Below are 19,789 nucleotides of genomic sequence, written 5' to 3'. Positions count from 1 at the left end.
ATAAAGATTTAAAAAAAGCATCTTTTATATGGGATAACCAGATGGGCCGCCTAACCGTGTGGGCCGCTTAACCGTGGGTTACGTTACTGCACACCCCTCTTAGTCAGCATCCACAGCATGATGTCATGTGCTTTCGCGTCCCGCCCAGTCCCAATTGGGAAATATCACGCGTCTGCCTACTCTGAGTGCATCTTTCTGCCTTGAGCTCGTTCCTTTTTATGTCGAGCCAGCTGCGGCATCGAATGGATCTGAGTCCATCGATCAATCCAGTCATCTTTACTGAAAATGGCCGATAAAGAGGCAACTGTCTATATCGTGGACTGTGGCAAGTCCATGGGAGAGCGCCGTCATGGTCGCGAAGTGACGGATCTCGACTGGGCGATGCAGTATGTTTGGGATCGCATCACAGGGACGGTGAGATTTCCTTTTCTACAGAGTTCTGTCATACTTGTAAGCTTATGTTTGGATAGGTGGCCACCGGACGAAAAATGGCTTTGATCGGTGTTCTTGGGCTGAGGACAGATGGTGAGTGAGCTTCTTCCCGACGGGTAATGTAGTTGATGGGTAGGAGCTAATGCAGGAACGTCTAGATACCGCGAATGAATTGGAGGATGATCCTGATTATTCGCATATCTCTGTTCTATCTGGCATTAAGCAGTATGGAGCATCCTTGCTTGTTGTGTTTCTGGTGACTCGCTGACGACGTATAGGTTTCTCATGCCGGATATCCGGAGTTTGAGCGACCGGATAAAGCCTAGCAAGACTAATAAGGGAGATGGTGAGTTGCAGTCCTTTTGAATAGTGATTGGAGTAGTTGGGCTTTAGCTGATTAGTATAGCTATCTCTGCGCTTGTGCTTGCGATTCAAATGATCATCACTCAGTGCAAGAAACTGAAGTATAAGCGCAGGATTGTCCTGGTTACTAATGGGCAGGGCCCGATGAATCCGGATAATCTCAGCGAGATAACGAAGAAGATTAAGGAGGATAATATTGAACTGATTATCTTGTTAGTGTCGATTGATACACTTGGAGAATGGGGTTACTAACATGCTGCAGGGGACCTGACTTTGATGACCCTGACTACGGAGTGAAGGAGGAAGATAAAGATCCGCGAAAGGTATTCCACACTGTTCCGTCTGCTCTGGACTGCTAATGACAACTACTACAGGCGGAAAACGAAGCACTCCTGCGTAGTCTGGCTGAAGACTGCGATGGAGCTTATGGAACCCTAGAACAAGCTGTTGCGGAGCTAGAAACACCTCGTGTAAAGAGCACAAGGATAACGGCAAGCTTCAAGGGCCATTTACAGCTAGGAAACCCCGCAGAGTATGATACTGCAGTTCGAATCCCCGTGGAGCGCTACTACAGGACATACGTTGCGAAGGCGCCGTCGGCTAGTCAGTTCACAGTACGTAACGAAGAGGAGATGGAAGCGGCGGGAGCGGGCTCGCAAGATGGTAGTTCTCTTGTAGGTGTTCGAAACAGCAGATCCTACCAAATTGACGATGGGACTACTGAAGACGGAGTGACAACCGTGGATCGAGACCAACTTGCCAAAGGTTACGAGTACGGGCGGACATTGGTCCCTATCAGCGAGACGGATGAGAATATCACCACCCTGGAGACATTTGCGGCTATCGAACTTCTTGGGTTCATACAGAGCGATCGAGTAAGTTCTACCCTCCATATCTGCTGTGTGCTGCTTAGTTAATCTTGCTATTAGTATGATCGGTACATGCACATGTCGACGACAAACATCATCATTGCGCAGCGCGCCAATGACAAGGCAGCACTCGCTCTTTCCTCCTTCATACATGCACTCTTCGAGCTGGAATCGTATGCTGTTGCCCGTATGGTGCTGAAAGAGAACAAGCCCCCTGTCATAGTTGTGCTTGCACCATCAATCGAACCCGACTACGAGTGTCTCCTCGAGGCGCAATTGCCATTCGCAGAAGACGTACGAACGTACCGCTTCCCTCCACTCGACAGGGTCGTTACAGTGTCTGGTAAAGTGGTAACGCAGCATCGCAACCTACCCAGCGACGATTTGCTGAATGCAATGGACAAATACGTGAAAAGCATGGAGCTCACCGATGCGGACGAGAACGGGTGAGATTGACCAAAAGCGATCTCAATTTCCCTGCTGACTTCATACAAAGTGACCCGACGGAATCTCTCCCAATCGACGACTCCTTCTCACCAGTCCTGCACCGCATCGATTCTGCCGTCCGCCATCGTGCCATCCATCCTAACGACCCTATTCCTCCCCCTGCCCCAGTCCTAACAAAGTTCTCCCACCCTCCGGATGACCTTGTTGAGAAGTCTAAGAAATATCTAGACAAGCTAGTAGCAGTATCAGACGTCAAGAAAGGTCAGTCCCTTCCCCCTTCCCCAAAATCCCTTCATACTCACAGCGATGATTCCAGTCCCACCAAAAACCAAGGGCACCAAACGATCCCGTGAAACGGAGAAGCCACTATCTGGTCTCGACGTGGATGCACTTCTCCACCAAGAGAAGCGCACAAAGATCTCACCTAACAATGCAATCCCCGAATTCAAGCAGACGCTCTCGCAGGCAGAGAACATCGACACAATCAAGGATGCAGTGAAGCAGATGAGCACTATCATCGAAGACCAAATCAGACACAGTCTTGGCGATGTTAATTATCCTCGGGTCGCTGAGGGGCTAGTTGTGATGCGGGAGGAACTGATCGATTATGAGGAACCTGCGCTGTATAATGATTTCTTGAAGCAGCTGAAGGAGAAGTTGTTGAAGGAGGAGCTTGGTGGGGATAGACGGGAGCTGTGGTGGCTGCTCAGGAGGAGTAAGTTGGGGTTGATTGACAAGGGGGAGTCGGATCGGTCTGAGGTGGAGGAAGAGGAGGCGAAGGCTTTTATGTCTATGGCTGCTAAGTGAATACTGGGGTATTCTGATATGGCTTAGTTCTCCAGGAAGAGTATAATAGCCAGAACTGCAAACCAGACTCTTATTTTTACCTGTCAAATAGTGGATAATGGTTGGATCATGATAAATGAACAAGCTTCAATGCTGCATGACTGTGCTCGCTAGAGTACAATATCCACGATAATCCTGTGCGCTAAGTAACAAGGCCTATTCCGTGCCAAAGTAACACACACACATAACATATAGTACCAATTCGATGAACAATATAGGGGATATCAACCATGACCATGAGTAGAAATAGACATCACAAACAAACCATAGCATCCTATCCACATCAAGAAATCCTCCCAATCCTCTTCTTCCCAATATCAATCTTCCCACCCAACCTACAGCCAGATTAGCAAAACCCCCCAAAAGAATGAAATGTAGGAAAACATACCTGGTAGCATCTTCATCCGCCAAATTCAACAACTCATTCTGCACCTGCAACTCATTATTAATGGCAATCCCCAACTCCTTCTGCCGATTAACAATCCTCATCAACTCATCGACCGCGACATCCTGATCCTGCATCATCTGCTTCTGCAACTGCACCACCCCACTATTATCCAATTCACGCGTCCTCTCCGTCTCCCTCCCCAACACCCTCCCAGACGACCTAATCGCCTTCTTCCCGCCCTGCGTCCCCATCAACGCCTCCTTATCCTGAATCGACGCCACCGCACTATCAATCCGACTCTTCGCCGCCATGGCATTCAATAAATCCTCCAGCCCATCTTTCTCTTTCCTCGCGTTAATCAGTAGATCCTTCCGTCGTCGCATCTCCCCTTCCCCGAGGGTATTGTTCCCACTAACGCTCCACGCCGTGGCAGTTGTAGCGGTATTCCTGCGCCCGAGTTTACTACCCGGTCTTGACCCTGCATTATTATTTTCCTCCCCACCAGAAGTAGACGTATTACTCAAATTCCTCAACCCACTCTCCAAACTCCCAATCAACCCCCCAGCCCTAACAAGCTCACTCTTCGCTCTCGCCGAACTCTCATGCTGTCGCTGCGGCGTAGTCTCCTGATCCCGTCTCGTCAAATACAACCTCGCATCATGTAAATGTCCCTTCATATCCCTGAAGCAATCCAGCCAGAGAATCGGGTCCGTGATCCCTCCGCCTTCGGAGTCGCCGGGGTCGGTGATTGCTGCGTGGAGTCGTGTACTTGCCCCATTACCACCACCACTGCTGCTATTGTTGTTGGAAGGTAGGCTAGGAAGATTCAGGAATGCCCGCCACGCGGGACTGTTCCGCCATCGGGGATCGTCACTTTCGTTGATCGCGCGCAGGTAGGCTTCTAGTGCTTCGCGGCGGGATTCGCGCAGGGTGGCGTTGTTGATGGTGTTCTGGAACCAGGATTTCGGGGGGAGGGGGGCGGGTGGGGGCGCATTTGTCTGGGAGGTTAGGGTGTTGTGGAAGGTCGTGAAGTCGGAGTAGCGCTTTGAGATGGTGAATGAGCGGAGGGGCAGGCGGAGGGTGATGTTGTAGAGGGTGTAGGGAGGTTGGGTTGCGGAGATGCTGGTTGTGGGGATGGAGATTTCGAGGGTTGTGGGGGGCATTATTGTTGGGTTTTCTTTGGTTTGTGGGTTTGGTGTGCTTGTAGGGGTTGGTGGTGGTAGTGGGTGAATTTATTGGGGCATTGTCGTTTGCGTTGGATTTGAGGTGTGAGTGTAGATGGTGGGTAATGATGAAGCGGTGGAGGATGAGATGCGCTGATAAGGAAGTCAAAGTACCAACTAAGAGTAAGTCACCGCCGGATCACAACAATGACGCAAGGTCATTAGTTAGTGTTAGTTACCGCTTACTTTCGGGGTTGTCTGCACATAACTATCTTTACTTTGAACACTTGAGCAGCGAAATGATTAGGCTTCAATTTAATCCATTTTAATTGTAATCGACTGTCCTACATTACTGGGTATCTTGTTCACTAAATCGGTAGGTCACTCAATCTTTCTCTCATCATGCGGTAGCCTCGGGCCCATTCCATAGCTCGCGTGCTCCCAGCAGGTCCCGTTGCCCATAATACTCCCCGATGACCGTGATGATCATGTCCAGCATGGCGCGAGTCTGTGTCGCCGCTTCATTCGTAGGTTCTTCGTTGTTAACCTCGGGTTCGGTGACTGCGGGTTGCTCCTCTCCATCTGCGAGCTTCGCCTGAAGTCGTGCTTTGGCTGCCTCTAGCTCCTCAGCAGTAGCAGGCTTCTCTTCCTCCACATCCTGCATATCGTGATCCTGGTCGTCACTCGGCCCATCCACTTGTTGTGCTCCGTCCTCTCCCTCTGCAGCGTTTCCCCCCGTTTCGTCTTCAGCGTCTTCCTCATCCGACCCGTCTCCCTCCTGCATCTTCTTCTCATCCTCCTCCCTCATCTTCCTCAGAATCTTCACAGCTCTCTTTCCCAGATCCCGAATCTCCCCAACCTCCTCCGTACCTAGCTGTCCAACATCCCTACACTTCCCCAACAAACCCCACGCCCAAGCCCCGATGCGTCGAACCCGTTGCGCATCCCCACTCCGTACATTCTCCGACATTAACCGCGCCATGATCTCCAGTACCCCAAGCACGCTCTCCATATCCATACACGCCAGCTGTACTGTCTGTGGATCCACCGCCAGGAGTAGTCGGCGCCATTCCTTGCGCGCGTTTCGCGAGTGCCGCGGCAGACTGATCGGGTGGGATTCGTCGAGCCCGGCGATAGCTTCGGATGGAGGTGTGCATTTCAGTATCGATCGAAGGAGCAGGAAGCGGTGGTGAAGAAGGTTATAATAGCTTGATTGGGCGTCGGAGATGCCCTCGTTGGCGACATCCGCAGCAGGGGCGACAGTAGTGTTGATCTTGGACGTAGGAGGAACAAAGTAGACGCCATCAACAACCACCCCCTTAGGAACAGGCTCTGGCGTATCCTTCACCTCTTCTTGTCGTTGTTGCACTTCCTCACCATTCTGATCCTGTTCCTGCTCCTGCTCCGTCGCGGCAGTAGTTTCCGTCGATTGCGGTGCCGTAAACAAAAAAGGGAGTGAATTTGCTTCCGATCTACAACAAACCAGAATCAAAAAAAAATGAGCCACGTCACATCACATCACATCACATCGCCGAATTCAAGAAATGCCGAAGGAGGCCATCTTTCGCGAGCTAAAGTCCGAAACACGCAGGCATTTAGCAAGCGGGAAGCGAAAAGAGCCGAAACAGAAGAGAATACAAGCAAAAGGAAAGCATCAAGAAAGGAGAAAGTCAAACTTACCGAACCATGCGTAAATATTCCAAGCCATCTTCAGCAGGCCCGTAGAACAACTCATCATCACCCGCGACGTCTAGACCCGGAAAAGCGCTCTTTTGGCCGTATACTGGGTGGTTGCGCGGGCGTTCGTATGGAGTCACGGTCGGTTGTGCTTCTTCTTCGTCATCTTCTTCGGCATAGGACGGGCGGGAACGTTTCGCGTAGGGAGAGTAGCCGGTGACTGAGCCGGACGGTTTGCGTTTGTCGGGCATGTTGGTCATGGTCTGGTTTGGTTGTTGGGATGGATGGAGTTGGGGGGAGCAAAAGTCCAGGCGGAGAAAATGCCGGCGATCCAATGTTTCCCCCCCGGGAGCTTGGGCCACTTTTTACTTACTACGGAGTATAGGGGAGCCACTATGACAACACTGTTAGAATTACACCTATGAAAAGCATCCGTTACTACTACTAGGCGATACTCGATTCCGTCCTTACCTAGTATCCTAGGTGATCATGCAGTATACAACATGAAATATTGGAATAACTCTACCATGACCATAGTTTCCAGTACGTGCTACTCATATCCAATCATGCGATGAGCTACGCTACTAACTGGTAGGTATAGACCTTAAAACGCCAAACATTCAATTCGTCGCTCCATTATATTCTTTTGTATCCAGATACAGGTCTTGTAATCTATTGCGGCTCTAGCCACCCGCTTAAGGGCGGAGACGCTGGGGGTCACGGGGGAACAGGGACGCCAGACGAACGTTAGGCAGGCCCAGGAAGAACATGACAATACGGTTCAGACCCAGACCACCACCGGCGTGCGGAGGACAGCCCTGGCGGAAAGCAGACAGGTAGTCCTCGAAGCCCTCCTGGTTGGGGTTGAGGCCCTTGGCGACCATCGACTCCTCCAGCTCCTTGATGTCGTGGATACGCTGGGCACCAGACATGATCTCCTCACCACGCATGAAGAAGTCATACGAGTTGGAGAAGCGGGGGTCCTCCGGGCAGGCCTTGGTGTAGAAAGGACGGACGGCCATCGGGAACTTGTCGAGCACGTAGAAATCGGTGTCGTACTTGTCACGAATGATCTGTCCCAGCTGCTTCTCCATCGCGGTGGTGAAGTCGTTCTCGAAGCGCTCCTGCTCGGAGACATCGACACCGGCCTCCTTCAGCAGAGCAACACCGTCCATGTAGTTCAGGCGGAGAGCCTTGCCATCCTTGGGGAGCTTGAAGTCACCGGCCTTGGGGTAAGACTTTTGGATGATGGCGATCTTGTCAGCGTAGCGCTCCTTGAGCTGGGAGAGGATGAAGACGAGGAGGTTCTCAGCGAACTCCAGAACCTCGTGGTAGTGGCCGCGGAAAGTCTTCTCGAAATCGAGACCAGCGAACTAGCAAAGTCAGTATACGTATGCAAGCTAATTCTTTATTTGGACCTACCTCGGTCAAGTGTCTGTGGGTGTTGCTGTCTTCGGCACGGAAGACGGGGGCGATTTCGAAAACGCTCTCCATGTCACCAGCAATGCACATCTGCTTGTACAGCTGGGGACTCTGGGCCAGGTAGGCGTTCTTCTTGAAGTACTTGACCTCAAAGACGTTGCTACCACCCTCGGTAGCCGCACCCACCAGCTTGGGGGTGAAGATCCACCGCGAACCGCTCTTGATCATGTATTCGGCGAACAGTTCGGCGACGCCGCTGGAGATCCAGGTGATAGCCTGGCTGGTTTCGGTCTGGAGATCGAGGACCCGGTTGTCGAGACGGGTCTTGAGAGTGACAATAGGAGCACCATCCTCACCAACCTCGAATCCCTCCTCGCTGGTCTCCGGGGGCGGTCTCTCGGCATCCTTGACCTGCATAGGGAGCATCTGGGCGGCCTCGGAGATCATGTAGACCTTGCGGATGTGGATTTCGTGGTTGCTAAGGGTAGCCGACGAGATGGGCACGGCAGGCTTCTTGATGATACCGGTGACCTGGACAATGGAGTTGACGTTCAATCCACCAGTGTACTTGATCATCAGACGGGAGATGGGCTCCGCAAGAGCAATGACGGCCTGCAGCTTCTGACCCTGCTGTCTCAGCATCAGGAAAGCCAGCTTGGCACTCTGCACACGGGCATTGTCGACGCGAGCCACCAGGGTAACCTCCTTCTCGTAGTGCTCGTCGGAGATGTCGGAGAATCTCGTCGCGGCGATGACATCTTCGGACTCGGGGAGCTTGCCATACAGGTCCTTGGCGGTGTCGTCGGCAGCGGCGGCAGCAGCTTGAGCCTTCTCCTGGGCAGCACGAGCAGCAGCCTTCTCAGCCTTGGCCTTCTCCTTTGCGGCCTTCTTCGCGGCGTTCTTGCTGGCGCTCTTGCTGGCCTCGGCACCCTCGGCGGGGGCGGCCGCAGCGGCGGGGGTTTCTTCGGGCTTGGGGCGAGTGGGCAATTCGGAGTCCGCCATGGTGAAATGTGTGGATAGGGAGTTGATGGAGGAGAGGAGGGAGCAGCAAGGCGATCAGGAACCAGTCCGTCGGCCTGAATGGAGCTCCAACTTTCTCTTTTGAGTCACCCCGCCGTCCGAGGCCCACAGCCCTAAGCCCTAGGAGGGGCTGTCTATCACCTGATGCGGATGCTGCCATGCCATATGATTATATAATAATGCGCTGCATAATATTTGCTGTACTATATACAATTGTGATAGTTCTATTCGCTATGCTCGCAGGTGCAGTCGCAGTCTACTTATCAAATACTCGCTCAAAAATGGAAGACAAATACAAGTCTACACCGTTACCTTTAAGACCGCCACTGTGAGTTCTTCAATGCCCACTCAACTGCCTTGTGCACGTTATCAGCGATCGTCGTTGGAGTCCACGCTGGCTCACCACCATTGTAGACACCCGTTCGCACAAGGATCGAGTGCCACTTGCTGCCATGTTCACTCCGGTAGCTGTTCGCGCCACGAATATCTGACTCTGGGTTGTCTCCGATCATATACACATTCCGCAAAGGCTGCTGAGCGTCCGAGCCGAATACTCTAGCACGGTTGCGCAAGAGCTGATGCTCCGCAAACTCGTACGTCCCCTGGTAAGGCTTGCCAATAATGGTCTTCTTTAGCTCGACGCCTTTGCTCGGGCCTCCAGTCACAGCAGCCCAGATGCCTTCCAGTGCCTCGCGGAATCCTCCCTGGCCAAGACGAGGAAGGTGGTAGGCTGCAGCCCACCAGAGGTCTGGGTTCGAAAAGTACAGATGCGGCTGCCCATCTTGTTGGAAACCCCGATTAGGGAGATCAGTCCGACCGTTCTTTTCGGAGATGGTGCCTATCACGCCCTCCGACGATAGTAGGACGTCGGTGATGATCTGAGCGTCTAAAGCCCAGTCCCGCGGGTCATTGAAGACAAAGATGGCGTCAATCTTCAACCCTCTCGAGGGGTCATTGGGATCCTTTGGGTTTGGCAATGGCCTAGAAATCTTCTCGTAATAGCTCTGGAAAGATCTAAAAGGCCAGATAGATGGGTTCGCCATATAGATATCGCCCGGTGTCACCACGTTCTTGAAGCCGTACCTGCATCCATTGTTAAGACGATCATCCACGAAATGTTGGGAACAAACATTGGCCAGCATACATCTGCGCTACCTGGCGACAACGATCACCTTCTCCTCCGACCACCAGCACGCATTTGTTCTCCAGGGCACTCTGCTCGTCCGGCCCGCGCACAAGCTCCGCGAAAGGCGAATGACTCTGAACAATCACCTCCGGCTCCAACGGGACCTGGAGCTTCTCGCTTATTTCCGCCACTCGCTCAGTTTCATGTTTTCCACCACCATTTGTCAAGAGGAGAAACGGGATGTTCTGTTCTTTGAGAAGGGCTAGCGACTCAGCGGCTCCGGGGATGGGTTTAGAGGATCGTAGCAGCACGCCATCGATGCTAAACACCAGTCAGACTATGTGCTACACCAGCGTGGATAGAAATGGCTTACTCACTCAAATGCAAAGGCGAAGTCGGGGATGCGGGAATTGGCCGTTTGAAAGGCACGTCGGCCCAGACCAGTGTTTACCAAGGAGCGGGTGGAAGTACTCTGCAACAGCGCAAGGGAGCGCCAAAGAGACTGCGATCGCATACTCGAAGTGTTAATAGTAAATATCTAATAAGTATGAGAAATAACAATCACAAGCAACAGCGGTGAACGAATACAATTGAGCGGATGGGAGTCGTCCGGATGACAGGGAGCTGCAGAAGAACAGGCCGGAGGAGAGACGTGCGGAAGGCGGAGATGCAGCTGGCAATCGGCGGAATGATATCATCTCGCTTCTCCGCCATTTTCTTTTCCCCTCACATTTTCTTGATCGCCATCCGACTTACTTTTTTCTTCCCCACCACACAACTTGCATGACTGACACTAGATATATCTGTCGCCCCGGGCAGCTACATATCTCCCCCACCCATGTCTGCGGACTCTTAATATCGACCTGCCATGGGCATTGATGCATTCCATGATTGCCCATAATGCCTTTGATGCCCTCACGCCAGATTTATCTCCCCACAGAAATCGTGGTGGAGATTATCACCTACGCCGCCGCAGATGAAGGTCATCGCCAGGCCACTCTCTACGCCTGCTGCCTGGTCTCACGCCAATGGTATTCCGTAGCCATCCCCTATCTCTATGAGAAGCCGCGCGTGAGCGCTGGGACGGCTTTCAAGAATTTCACCGACACAATTTGTCCGACAATCGGCGCACGAAAGAACAAGATACAATTGGGCAGTCTAGTTCACAAATTGGACCTTAGTGGCCTCGTATATCATAGTTCCAACAGTTTGACTGCACGACTGCTGGGAAGGGTGAAGGAGAATCTGGAAATCTTTCTGGCTCCAAGAATTTCCTTTGCGTAAGTCTAATATAATATGCTCGTTGTGCATGCCTCCGCCCGCTCCAGATAATTGATACTGATACTGTTGAACAGCATCAACAGCCTTCCGGCTCTCTCCAAATGTACAAGCATCAGACACCTCGACTTATCGCTAGTGGGCGATCCAATTCCCTTTCCCGACCTCAAGAAAGCGATCAGCAAACTCCGCAGACTAACGACCCTTCGCCTTCCGCGCTCAACCTCCATCACCACTTACGACGACGCTGCAGCCACAATAGAATGGCCTCCTAACCTCCAACGCCTACAATTCAGCGGCCACTACCGTTCCATACCCATGTCTTCCTTTCCTTGGCCTCGCACAATGACTACCCTAACCCTCAAGAACTGTGCCGATCTCTCCATGTCCAGCCTCGGCAGCCTGATGAGCAACCCCCAACTAGCCAACCTTAAACGCTTCACCGTCTCCGCTTCAAACCGTAACCTGCAACCCGAATCCATCAATGCCATTCCAGTCTTCCTCCCTGAACTAGCCTCCCTCAGCATCCCTGGCGACTTAGTCAATGATTCCTTCTTCGATATCCTCAGTCACATGCACCCTCCACTACCGCTCGAGGATCTCGAATTCGGATTCCCAAGTCTAGACGCCAACATAACCTTCAGCACAAGCTCATTAATCACAGCGATGGAGTACGGCCTAGCGAACCTCCGATCGGTGGGCTTCTCTGAGCTGTTCTGCACCAACCAGCGAATTCTGGAAGACACGGAGATCGATGATTTCATTCATAGCCGGTTCTCAAAGAAAGAGCGAAGAAATTCCAAATCTTCCTTCAAGAATGGGGTAGAGAAGAGCGATTATACTGATGATGATGACACGATTGGCGTTTATTATATATGATGATCGGCGTTTATTTCTATATACCTTTTTTGTTCACATTCCATCAAATGTTCTCGGCTAGATTTTGTTTATATATTTTGCTTGTTTGAAGATTCAATATGATAGACCGAATGTATTTTCCGCACGATATTGCTTCGTCCAATGCCTGGCTATCTACTACTACTAGTAGTATTAATATAGAAAGCTTCTACAAAACACGAAGCGGACACAGAGAACCTCTTAAGCAAAATGGTAGATAGATATAGTATGATGACGCTTTTGACTACAGAACGACTCCAGCCACTTCCCCGTTCCAACGGCCACCCGGACAAGCGAAACGGGGAATGACACGAAGACAAAGCAAGGGGGGGCGAGGACATGCTAACATGTTCGAAGAAATGTCAAGGGGAGGGGACAAACATCGGCAGAGAAAAGTGGGGGGAGGGAAGTAAAATGTTGAAAGATACAGTCAGCTGGAACAAGAACAAGTCAGACATGGAAATGAAGAGAAAAAGGTAATTCGAATGAATAGGGTAGTTTGACGCCTACGCAAGATATTCATCGCATCTAACTCGGCACCAGAATTATAGATGAAGAGAAAAAAGAATAAAAAGGGAAATGAAAATGAAGCAGGGGGGGAAACAAGAAATATCTGATCTCATAATGCAGGACTCATGCGCCTCGCGAACATGCCTCCTTTACACATTTACAGGGGTCAATGAAGCTCAGGAAACGGACGCAATCACAGCTGGCGCAACTCCTTCTTCCTCCGCCCGGACGACAATCTTCATGGTCACTCCAGTCTTGCTGGAGAAAGCCATCTTAATAAGGGATGCAACCCGGCCGCCTGTCACTGTCTTTCCGAACAGTTTCAGTGTATGCGTGCTGTTGCTGAGGGCCACATCCGTGCCCTCGAGGGGCTGCAGGGAGAGCGTAGAGATTAGTTGCTCGGTGGCATCTGTGATGAGATTAGTTTTTGAAGATCTAGGCCCGATGTGGAGAGGGGTTGGCCTACCTGAGATGCCCTTCATGTTGCTGAGCTGAAGAGTCTCGCTGACCTCCTCACCGTTGGCACCCGTCTGTTCCCACACGTGGTCGAAGCTGCCAGCAAAGGTTGGGATAACGTAGTCACTGCCAGTGAGATCAAGGTCCTCAACCTGGTACTCGTCATCATAGCCGCTGTCCTCAGGCTCGCCAGTAGTGGGGTCAATCTCTTTACTGGTAAACTTGAGGTTGTTCGTAAAGGAGATAACAGGAACGCTGTGCTCGCCAGTAAGTTTCTTGAAGGTGACGTAAACAATACCGGGCTCATTCGTGGCCAGCTTAGGAGCAGGAACGATGAATTCCTCCTCCAAAACATCTTCCTCCGACGGTGTCGCAACTACTGTCACGTCTTCCAGAACAGTGTCCGGCAGGGTGTTCTTAATGTCGTACTGCAGCACAACGTGCTCCTTGAAGATGTGCTTAACAGCCGTAACCACATACTCCGTCTCGCTCTCAGTAAGTTCAACAGGCGCAGAGGACTTGAGCAAAGTGCCGTACTCCTTGAGCTCTGGAATCTGCATGAGCTGTTCGGCGTATTTCTGAGTGGCGGCGACCGTGACGGCCTCGGCCACACCGTTGGCCTTGCCCTTGGGCGGGCCAGTCGAAGGTGCCTTGAGAGTGGGCGTCGCGCTTGTGAGCTTCTTGGTCCGCTCCTCAGCCAACGCCTGCTCCTGTGAAACAACCGGGATCGTGGCAACGTCGAATGCAGCATCAAACGTCGCCTTGTCTGTTGATGTAACATACATCACGAGCTGGTGCTCGAATGTCGAAAGCGAATACATGGATTCTGATGTCGTCAGCAAAGTATAAACAAGCCTAGTTCGCAGAAAGCTTACCGTTGCTGATAAAGCGGCTAGCAGTCTCATCCTCTTCGTTCATCAACCGCAGATTGAGGGCAGCACGGTCACGCACTTCGTCATCGACGTCATCCAGGCATCGGGTAAGAAGGACAGAAACACTGGACTTGACTTCAGGATCCTTCTGTCCGACACCGAACTTGGCCAAAGCGGTCACGGCGGCAGCTCGCACAATGGCATTCTCCAAAACGACACGGTTGTAGATGTAGCGAATAAACTTGGTCGGGTGTGACGTCTTAGGTCCCTCCACACCAAGCAAGTGCAATATCCTGACGGACAACTTGGTGAACTCGCAGTCCTCGATGAATTCACACAAATGGGCGAGCGCTAGTTCTGTTAGTTAGCACCAAAAAAAAGACCCAGAGCTTCCAGGGGAGAGCTTACCATCCTCCTGGCTTTCGGGGACAAACTTGATGAGGTCGAACATGCTCTCAACCACGCTGCGCTTGAACTCGTAGCCACCTTCATCTCTCAGAATGCCGCTCAGGAACGAAAGCATGCCGGCCTGCTTGCTAGGGAACTTGAGGCACAAGGTGCGAATGGCCTCTACAATCGTGATCTTGAATTCGTCCGTGATGTCTGCCATGAAGCCGGAAATCTGCTTCATCAGGCGATCGACGCTGGCCTCGTTACCGGTCTTCAGAAGAGTCGTGATGGCAAATGTAGCGATGGAACGGTTGGAGTTGGAGATAAGGGCTTCGATATCGGGGTTGCAGACGTTCACCACGTGAGGCTTGAAGCTTGCGAAGTTATGGAGGATGCGGATTGCCGCAAACTTGGTGATAGAGCGGGGCGAGGAAAGGAACAGTTGCAAGACATGGACGGCCTGGGAGGCTTCCGCGTCCGAGACATCCCTCATATCGCAGATGGCCTTTGCCGCTTCGAAGTTGACCATCTCATGCTTGTGTCGGAGCCAGCCATCAAGCATCTGCATCATAGGCTTTCTCAAGCCCTGGTCTTCTTCCGCCAGCTTAGCCGCCAACCGCACCAGAAGGACAAGAGCCGCGGGGCTCTTGACCACTCCAGCTGCACCATACTGCTGAACCATCTTCACCAGAGCCATACGGTCATGCGAGCGCATCTGGTACAAGAGACCAATGGCGTGGTACTGAGTCATGAAGTTCGATTGCGAGATGGCGTGAGCCTGAGAGCTGCCACCAAACCCAAGGAATCCAGTCGATTGCTTCCCGCCCGAAGCAGCCTCTTGCGTCTCACTCTGCCATCTACGGACCACATCGCGCGCGATCGGAAGAAGGTGATAGGAGGAGACCAGCGCTGCGGAGGATACCGAAGGGGTCTTGTCAACGATAGCGGTCTTGATTAATCTCTCGATACCTTGCACAGTAGTAGCCTGCATGGACGACCATTATCAGATATCTCGTTTGACAAGAGAGTAGGGGTTCCCAATGCGCTTACGTCAATGATGCGGCACAAGGCACGGATGGCATTTGCCCGATACAGAACGTCGCTGCCGACAGCAGTGTCCTTCATGATAATGCTGGTTGACATGATCACATCCTCCGCCGTGTTGGCAAGTTCCTTCAAGATCAGGTAGACCATTTGTCGCAGAGAGGGGTCCTTGTTCTGGAATAGCTTGGAAATGCCGAAGAACAATGTGGTGGCCTCGTTCGTGGGGAACTGCTCCCCGGTAAAAAGGAGGACGGCGATCTTGGTCAGGAGAGTACGGCATGTTCGAGGAGATATGGGAGAGGAATTGAACAGTCGCGCTATAGAAGAGCAAGAGAACAAAGTCAGCAATCACGTTCAGAGTCTTGATGCGACTCCAGAGAAGAGCGAAACTGATAGACCCTTACCATCTTGAAACACGGAGGTCCGATCCAGCTTGATCATGGACTGATCAGCGTCCTCATCTTTCTTCATATAAGACATTGTGACGGGCTGCAGTGATTGCCGCAGCAGCACAGTTGTTTAATGGCACTCTCTAGGTTGGAAATTGGGCCCCGTACGGGTGACGTCGGGGGGATTGTTCAATGGGAGACGAATAAGGGCGGGTCAGTATGATGGGTTAGTCGTGGTGCAGGCGGTGTATGTACACGACTATGGCGCCCTCATTATCTTTCAAAGACAAGATTGATGAAAAAAAGGGGGGTGGCCAGTGAAGATATAGAGACACTTGCCCAGTCCCCGGAAAAGAAGCCGAAAGAGAGAACGACAGACCAATGGAGATAGTAGAGGATGGGTGTTTTGGCCAGGGCAGCAGCAACAGCAGCTCTCCCGACGGCCTCCAACAATCTCCAGGTGGCCTTCCGCGTCTGTGGGCGGCTGAGCCACAGGGCGGTGTGGCTGACCCTGCAAACGGAGCAAACACGCGGCATGTCTCGCCGCAGAGGGTCTGTAGAAGTGTGTAGGCTGCTGTCTTCCTCCCTTACTCTTACCATACCATTTGGTAGATCTATAAATTCATTAGAGCTCATAGAACAGCCTCAGTTTCGCCGCAGTCATGCAAGTCGAAGTCAACCCTAACGAGGATACCGAATGGTCAGATCATCGACTTCGTTCACCACCGTTAGCCATACAAGCTTACACCCCGCAGGAATGACATCCTCCGCAAACATGGCGTTATCCCCGAGAAGCCCCAAGATCCCGAACCTCTTATCCAAGAAGCCCTTGTCGAGGCAGAGCGCAAGGCATATGAAAATAGACTAGAAGACAAGGATTTGGACGAGTTGGATGCTCTGGAAGATGAAGAAGATGAGGATTTCCTCGAACAATACCGGTACGGAGATGATCGCTAGCATGCCCCTGACACAGGTACCAGGAAGTTCGGCTTTACTAACGATCTGTACCAGTCAAAAACGATTCGCGGAACTGTCTACACTCCAGCAAACTAGCATTCATAATCAAGTATACCCCCTACAAAAAGTCGATTACGCGCGCGAGGTGACCGAAGCCTCGAACAAATGCTTTGTGCTCGTTCATCTGAGCTCTTCAGGCGCCAATGTCGAATCGCAACGGTTGACCGAATTATGGCGGCAATTAGCGGCAAAGTTTGGTGACATAAAGTTTTGTGAGATTCGAGGCAACATGTGCATCGAAGGTTATCCGGAAAGAAACACCCCCACTATCTTGGTGTACAGAAATGGCGAGATCATGAAACAGCTCATAACCTTGCGGGAGATGAAGGGGCCAAGGACTACTGTTGAAGGTAAGGACTGTTCTTCATATTTGCTTCTTTGTTTCTAATACGAGCCTCGTAGATCTGGAGAAGATGCTCTTGGAATTAGGTGCCGTCAAAGAAAGCGATGTCCGTCTGAAGAAACGGTCGGACTCTTCGGAAGATGAACGCCCATCCAAGCTGAAGTCCTCGAGGCCCACAGTGGAAGATGACGATGATGACTGGGATTAAGGAGGCATAATCAGTAACCTTAACTCTCAAAATCTGGACGGTTGCGGTCCTCTCTCTCCGTGACTGGGTTCCAATGACCGTTTGAACCAGATGGGCATCGAATCGTATCCATGCCGACATATGCACGGGAATTTCACCATGCATCACATAGATCACACCATGGATTCCAGCTTGATAACCTGGCAGAAAATTGGTCATGCTGGCTAAACCAATTTTCTACATCTTTGTTTGACATGTAGAGCTCCGTACCACCAGGGTTTCCAGCTTTCGGTCCGTTAACTACATACCTATCACATAGTAGGTAGGCAGCCAGCGAGCCAAACTTCCAGCGAGCCAAACTTTGAACACGAATGTGTTAGCATTTTATACTTTCTTGTACCTTAACAAATCCTCTAGGTTCTATCTCAGTACAGACCCAAGTATGTAGTAAGTAGTAGTAAGCGTCCGCCAAAGTGGGTCTCCGTGGCTGCAAATAGCCATGTGCTTGATTTTGTCAATTACAAAAAATAACCAAATTTTTTTACATAGAGAAAGACATCTAGAGCAATATAACAGATGGCTTGCATATGACTTCAGTTGCCTAAGAATCAATATTCGGTCGATCGCTGCAATCTATTTCCAATGACAGCCGGGAGCGTGATATCCCTCGGCGGCTCCAAGTCTGGCTATAATTGGCTTGGGGCTGCCACCGGGCGGGTTTGTCACTGCGCGGTTCCATCCCGAGTCCATCGCTGCCGTGAATCCAATTCTAGGCCCGGCTGACTCTCTCCCTCCCTACTCTTGGGGTTCATACCTCCTCATCAATCCACAAGAACAGCATATATCGTATCTTTCCTTCTCCAGGACGAGGCGAGATGGATTATTCGTTCTATTCAAACCATCCCCAGCAACCTTATCCTCTCTACGGCGTCCACGGGCTGCCCACTCCCGACCAAGGCAATTCCGCCCCTCAAGCCGAGGCCATCCAGGGCGCTTTCGCTCCTTTGGTCGGTCCCTCTTGTCTTTGTGGATACTAAGCATATAAACTTCTCACGACGCTGACTTGTGGAAAGGGAGCGCAAAACTACCAGTCTTTCGATCCGAACTTGCGCTTTCAGGATCCTCACGCAGCCGCTGCCTTCGTTGCCCCGCCACACTCGCCTCCCGAGTCCCTCACCAAGCAGTCGGTCACCAGCATTGAATTTTCTAGCCAGAACGTTGATCGAGCCTCATACGATGGAGATGATCAGCTCTTAGACCAAAGTCTCGGTCGGAGCAGCAGCGAGGAGAAAGAGAGTCTGACCCCGGCGCAATCGAAGCGAAAGGCCCAGAACAGAGCTGCGTGAGTGGTTTCAGATCGAGGACTGTGTTATATGCCATAGAACTAATCTCTGATTACTGAATTCAGTCAGCGCGCATTTCGTGAACGCAAAGAGCGCCATGTGCGTGAACTGGAAGAGAAAGTTAACAACCTTGAAAATGCATCAAACACTCTTGTGGCGGACAATGAGCGACTGAAGAGAGAGCTGGCAAAGTTCACGACCGAAAATGAGATACTTCGGGCAACATCAACTTCAATGCGCCAGTCAGGCCAGCGCTCCACCGATGAGGAACCGACAACGACAGGGCCATTGCAATACTCGCCCATGGATCTCAAATCCGATGCAGTTGGGGGTAATGGCCCCGCTCATCGCATCACCATATGCGGAAAGACGGGTGAGAAACTGCTTGACTCGGGAGCCACCTGGGATCTCATCCAGAATCATGAGCTCTTCAAGCGTGGCCTAGTGAATATTGGCGATGTCTCGGGTCGGTTGCAAGGTGCTGCTCAGTGCGATGGGCAGGGGCCTGCCTTTCGGGAAAGCCAGGTCCTTCAGGCCATTGAAGAAAGTGCAGCTGCTGGCAACGATGACTTGTTGTGAATTTGCCTGTTAGCATGGATTCAACGATGCAATGTCTTGCTTCTTGGTCGCTTTATTTCGGTGCACAGGCGTCATGGTTTGTTTTCGGAGTATATACCGCTTTTCACAAGCTTCATGGAACATATGCTGCGATCTGCTACTGTTTCGTGAAGTGGAGGACCCCATTGAGTCTTCCCTGGAGTCATTGGAGATTTAGGAGTGAACCATTATACCTACTGCTACCAGAGTTCTCAAATTTGAATGGGTTTCCTTGTTCTCAGGCTCAGACTACTATTGGTTGACCCCCTGGGTACTCTGTTTGCTTAGGGCTACGTAGAACTGCATGTGCATTGCCACGGATTCTGTAATTTGCGCTATCCGGAGTGAATCCTCATCTATGCTGCGGTACTAACCTAACAAGGACCCGATAGATTGAAGTCCACTGCTACCTTACAAGGCATGTTTGCTCGACGATCAACGTGAGCTATGGCCTGGTTGTATCTTGAACACTTTTGCCAAACAATGACTCTTGAAAGCCAATGAGCAGAATTTGCAAGATGAGGAGACAATATTAGTTTCTTCATCGAAAACATTGGGTATATCAGCTACTCCGTAGTAAACAACCCAATGTGTGCTGGCTAATCTGAACACACGATGCATACAGCTGCACCGCTTGCGTGGTGTAGATCCAAACGACGTTGCCCTGGGTAATCATGCGTCCAAGGCAAGGGCGACATGATAGCACTATGCTG

At 51.4% G+C, this 19,789-nt stretch overlaps 10 protein-coding genes across 10 annotated transcripts; 4 read left to right on the top strand and 6 right to left on the bottom strand.

Moving 5' to 3' along the window:
* Positions 1–285: 285 nt before the first annotated feature.
* On the top strand, positions 286–2,918 carry KU80 (ATP-dependent DNA helicase 2 subunit KU80; the record flags this gene model as incomplete). The annotated part of the gene is made up of 10 exons (XM_041684144.1): positions 286–414; positions 471–525; positions 591–657; positions 711–778; positions 839–1,007; positions 1,058–1,118; positions 1,170–1,670; positions 1,725–2,110; positions 2,161–2,372; positions 2,428–2,918. The coding sequence occupies 10 exons, from the start codon at positions 286–288 to the stop codon at positions 2,916–2,918; spliced, it is 2,139 nt and encodes a 712-aa protein (XP_041538358.1).
* A 322-nt stretch (positions 2,919–3,240) lies between these two features.
* On the bottom strand, positions 3,241–4,508 carry AKAW2_11637S (Qc-SNARE protein; the record flags this gene model as incomplete). The annotated part of the gene is made up of 2 exons (XM_041684143.1): positions 3,241–3,292; positions 3,346–4,508. The coding sequence occupies 2 exons, from the start codon at positions 4,506–4,508 to the stop codon at positions 3,241–3,243; spliced, it is 1,215 nt and encodes a 404-aa protein (XP_041538357.1).
* Positions 4,509–4,908: 400 nt separating this feature from the next.
* AKAW2_11636S (uncharacterized protein) lies at positions 4,909–6,445 on the bottom strand (the record flags this gene model as incomplete). Its single annotated transcript, XM_041684142.1, has 2 exons — positions 4,909–5,980; positions 6,189–6,445. The coding sequence occupies 2 exons, from the start codon at positions 6,443–6,445 to the stop codon at positions 4,909–4,911; spliced, it is 1,329 nt and encodes a 442-aa protein (XP_041538356.1).
* Positions 6,446–6,880: 435 nt separating this feature from the next.
* On the bottom strand, positions 6,881–8,609 carry dps1 (putative aspartyl-tRNA synthetase Dps1; the record flags this gene model as incomplete). The annotated part of the gene is made up of 2 exons (XM_041684141.1): positions 6,881–7,558; positions 7,608–8,609. The coding sequence occupies 2 exons, from the start codon at positions 8,607–8,609 to the stop codon at positions 6,881–6,883; spliced, it is 1,680 nt and encodes a 559-aa protein (XP_041538355.1).
* Positions 8,610–8,941: 332 nt separating this feature from the next.
* On the bottom strand, positions 8,942–10,267 carry AKAW2_11634S (putative HAD superfamily hydrolase; the record flags this gene model as incomplete). Its single annotated transcript, XM_041684140.1, has 3 exons — positions 8,942–9,710; positions 9,772–10,074; positions 10,131–10,267. 3 exons carry the CDS (start codon positions 10,265–10,267, stop codon positions 8,942–8,944), a joined length of 1,209 nt encoding a protein of 402 aa, XP_041538354.1.
* A 386-nt stretch (positions 10,268–10,653) lies between these two features.
* On the top strand, positions 10,654–11,910 carry AKAW2_11633A (F-box domain protein; the record flags this gene model as incomplete). Its single annotated transcript, XM_041684139.1, has 2 exons — positions 10,654–11,033; positions 11,109–11,910. 2 exons carry the CDS (start codon positions 10,654–10,656, stop codon positions 11,908–11,910), a joined length of 1,182 nt encoding a protein of 393 aa, XP_041538353.1.
* A 704-nt stretch (positions 11,911–12,614) lies between these two features.
* On the bottom strand, positions 12,615–15,680 carry SEC21 (coatomer subunit gamma; the record flags this gene model as incomplete). The annotated part of the gene is made up of 6 exons (XM_041684138.1): positions 12,615–12,847; positions 12,905–13,720; positions 13,770–14,117; positions 14,175–15,141; positions 15,207–15,517; positions 15,605–15,680. The coding sequence occupies 6 exons, from the start codon at positions 15,678–15,680 to the stop codon at positions 12,615–12,617; spliced, it is 2,751 nt and encodes a 916-aa protein (XP_041538352.1).
* A 571-nt stretch (positions 15,681–16,251) lies between these two features.
* On the top strand, positions 16,252–17,157 carry AKAW2_11630A (phosducin family protein; the record flags this gene model as incomplete). Its single annotated transcript, XM_041684137.1, has 4 exons — positions 16,252–16,289; positions 16,345–16,527; positions 16,601–16,956; positions 17,009–17,157. The coding sequence occupies 4 exons, from the start codon at positions 16,252–16,254 to the stop codon at positions 17,155–17,157; spliced, it is 726 nt and encodes a 241-aa protein (XP_041538351.1).
* Positions 17,032–17,355, bottom strand: AKAW2_11631S (uncharacterized protein; the record flags this gene model as incomplete). Its single annotated transcript, XM_041684136.1, has 1 exon — positions 17,032–17,355. The coding sequence occupies one exon, from the start codon at positions 17,353–17,355 to the stop codon at positions 17,032–17,034; it is 324 nt and encodes a 107-aa protein (XP_041538350.1).
* Positions 17,356–18,011: 656 nt separating this feature from the next.
* Positions 18,012–19,058, top strand: rsmA (putative bZIP transcription factor (Fcr3); the record flags this gene model as incomplete). Its single annotated transcript, XM_041684134.1, has 3 exons — positions 18,012–18,143; positions 18,210–18,478; positions 18,545–19,058. 3 exons carry the CDS (start codon positions 18,012–18,014, stop codon positions 19,056–19,058), a joined length of 915 nt encoding a protein of 304 aa, XP_041538349.1.
* Positions 19,059–19,789: the final 731 nt, after the last annotated feature.

The sequence above is a fragment of the Aspergillus luchuensis genome, chromosome 1 (assembly GCF_016861625.1).
Source record: "Aspergillus luchuensis IFO 4308 DNA, chromosome 1, nearly complete sequence".
Classification (NCBI taxonomy): domain Eukaryota; kingdom Fungi; phylum Ascomycota; class Eurotiomycetes; order Eurotiales; family Aspergillaceae; genus Aspergillus; species Aspergillus luchuensis.
Note: the sequence above shows the minus strand (reverse complement) of the source record. Positions and strands in the feature narration are given on the sequence as shown.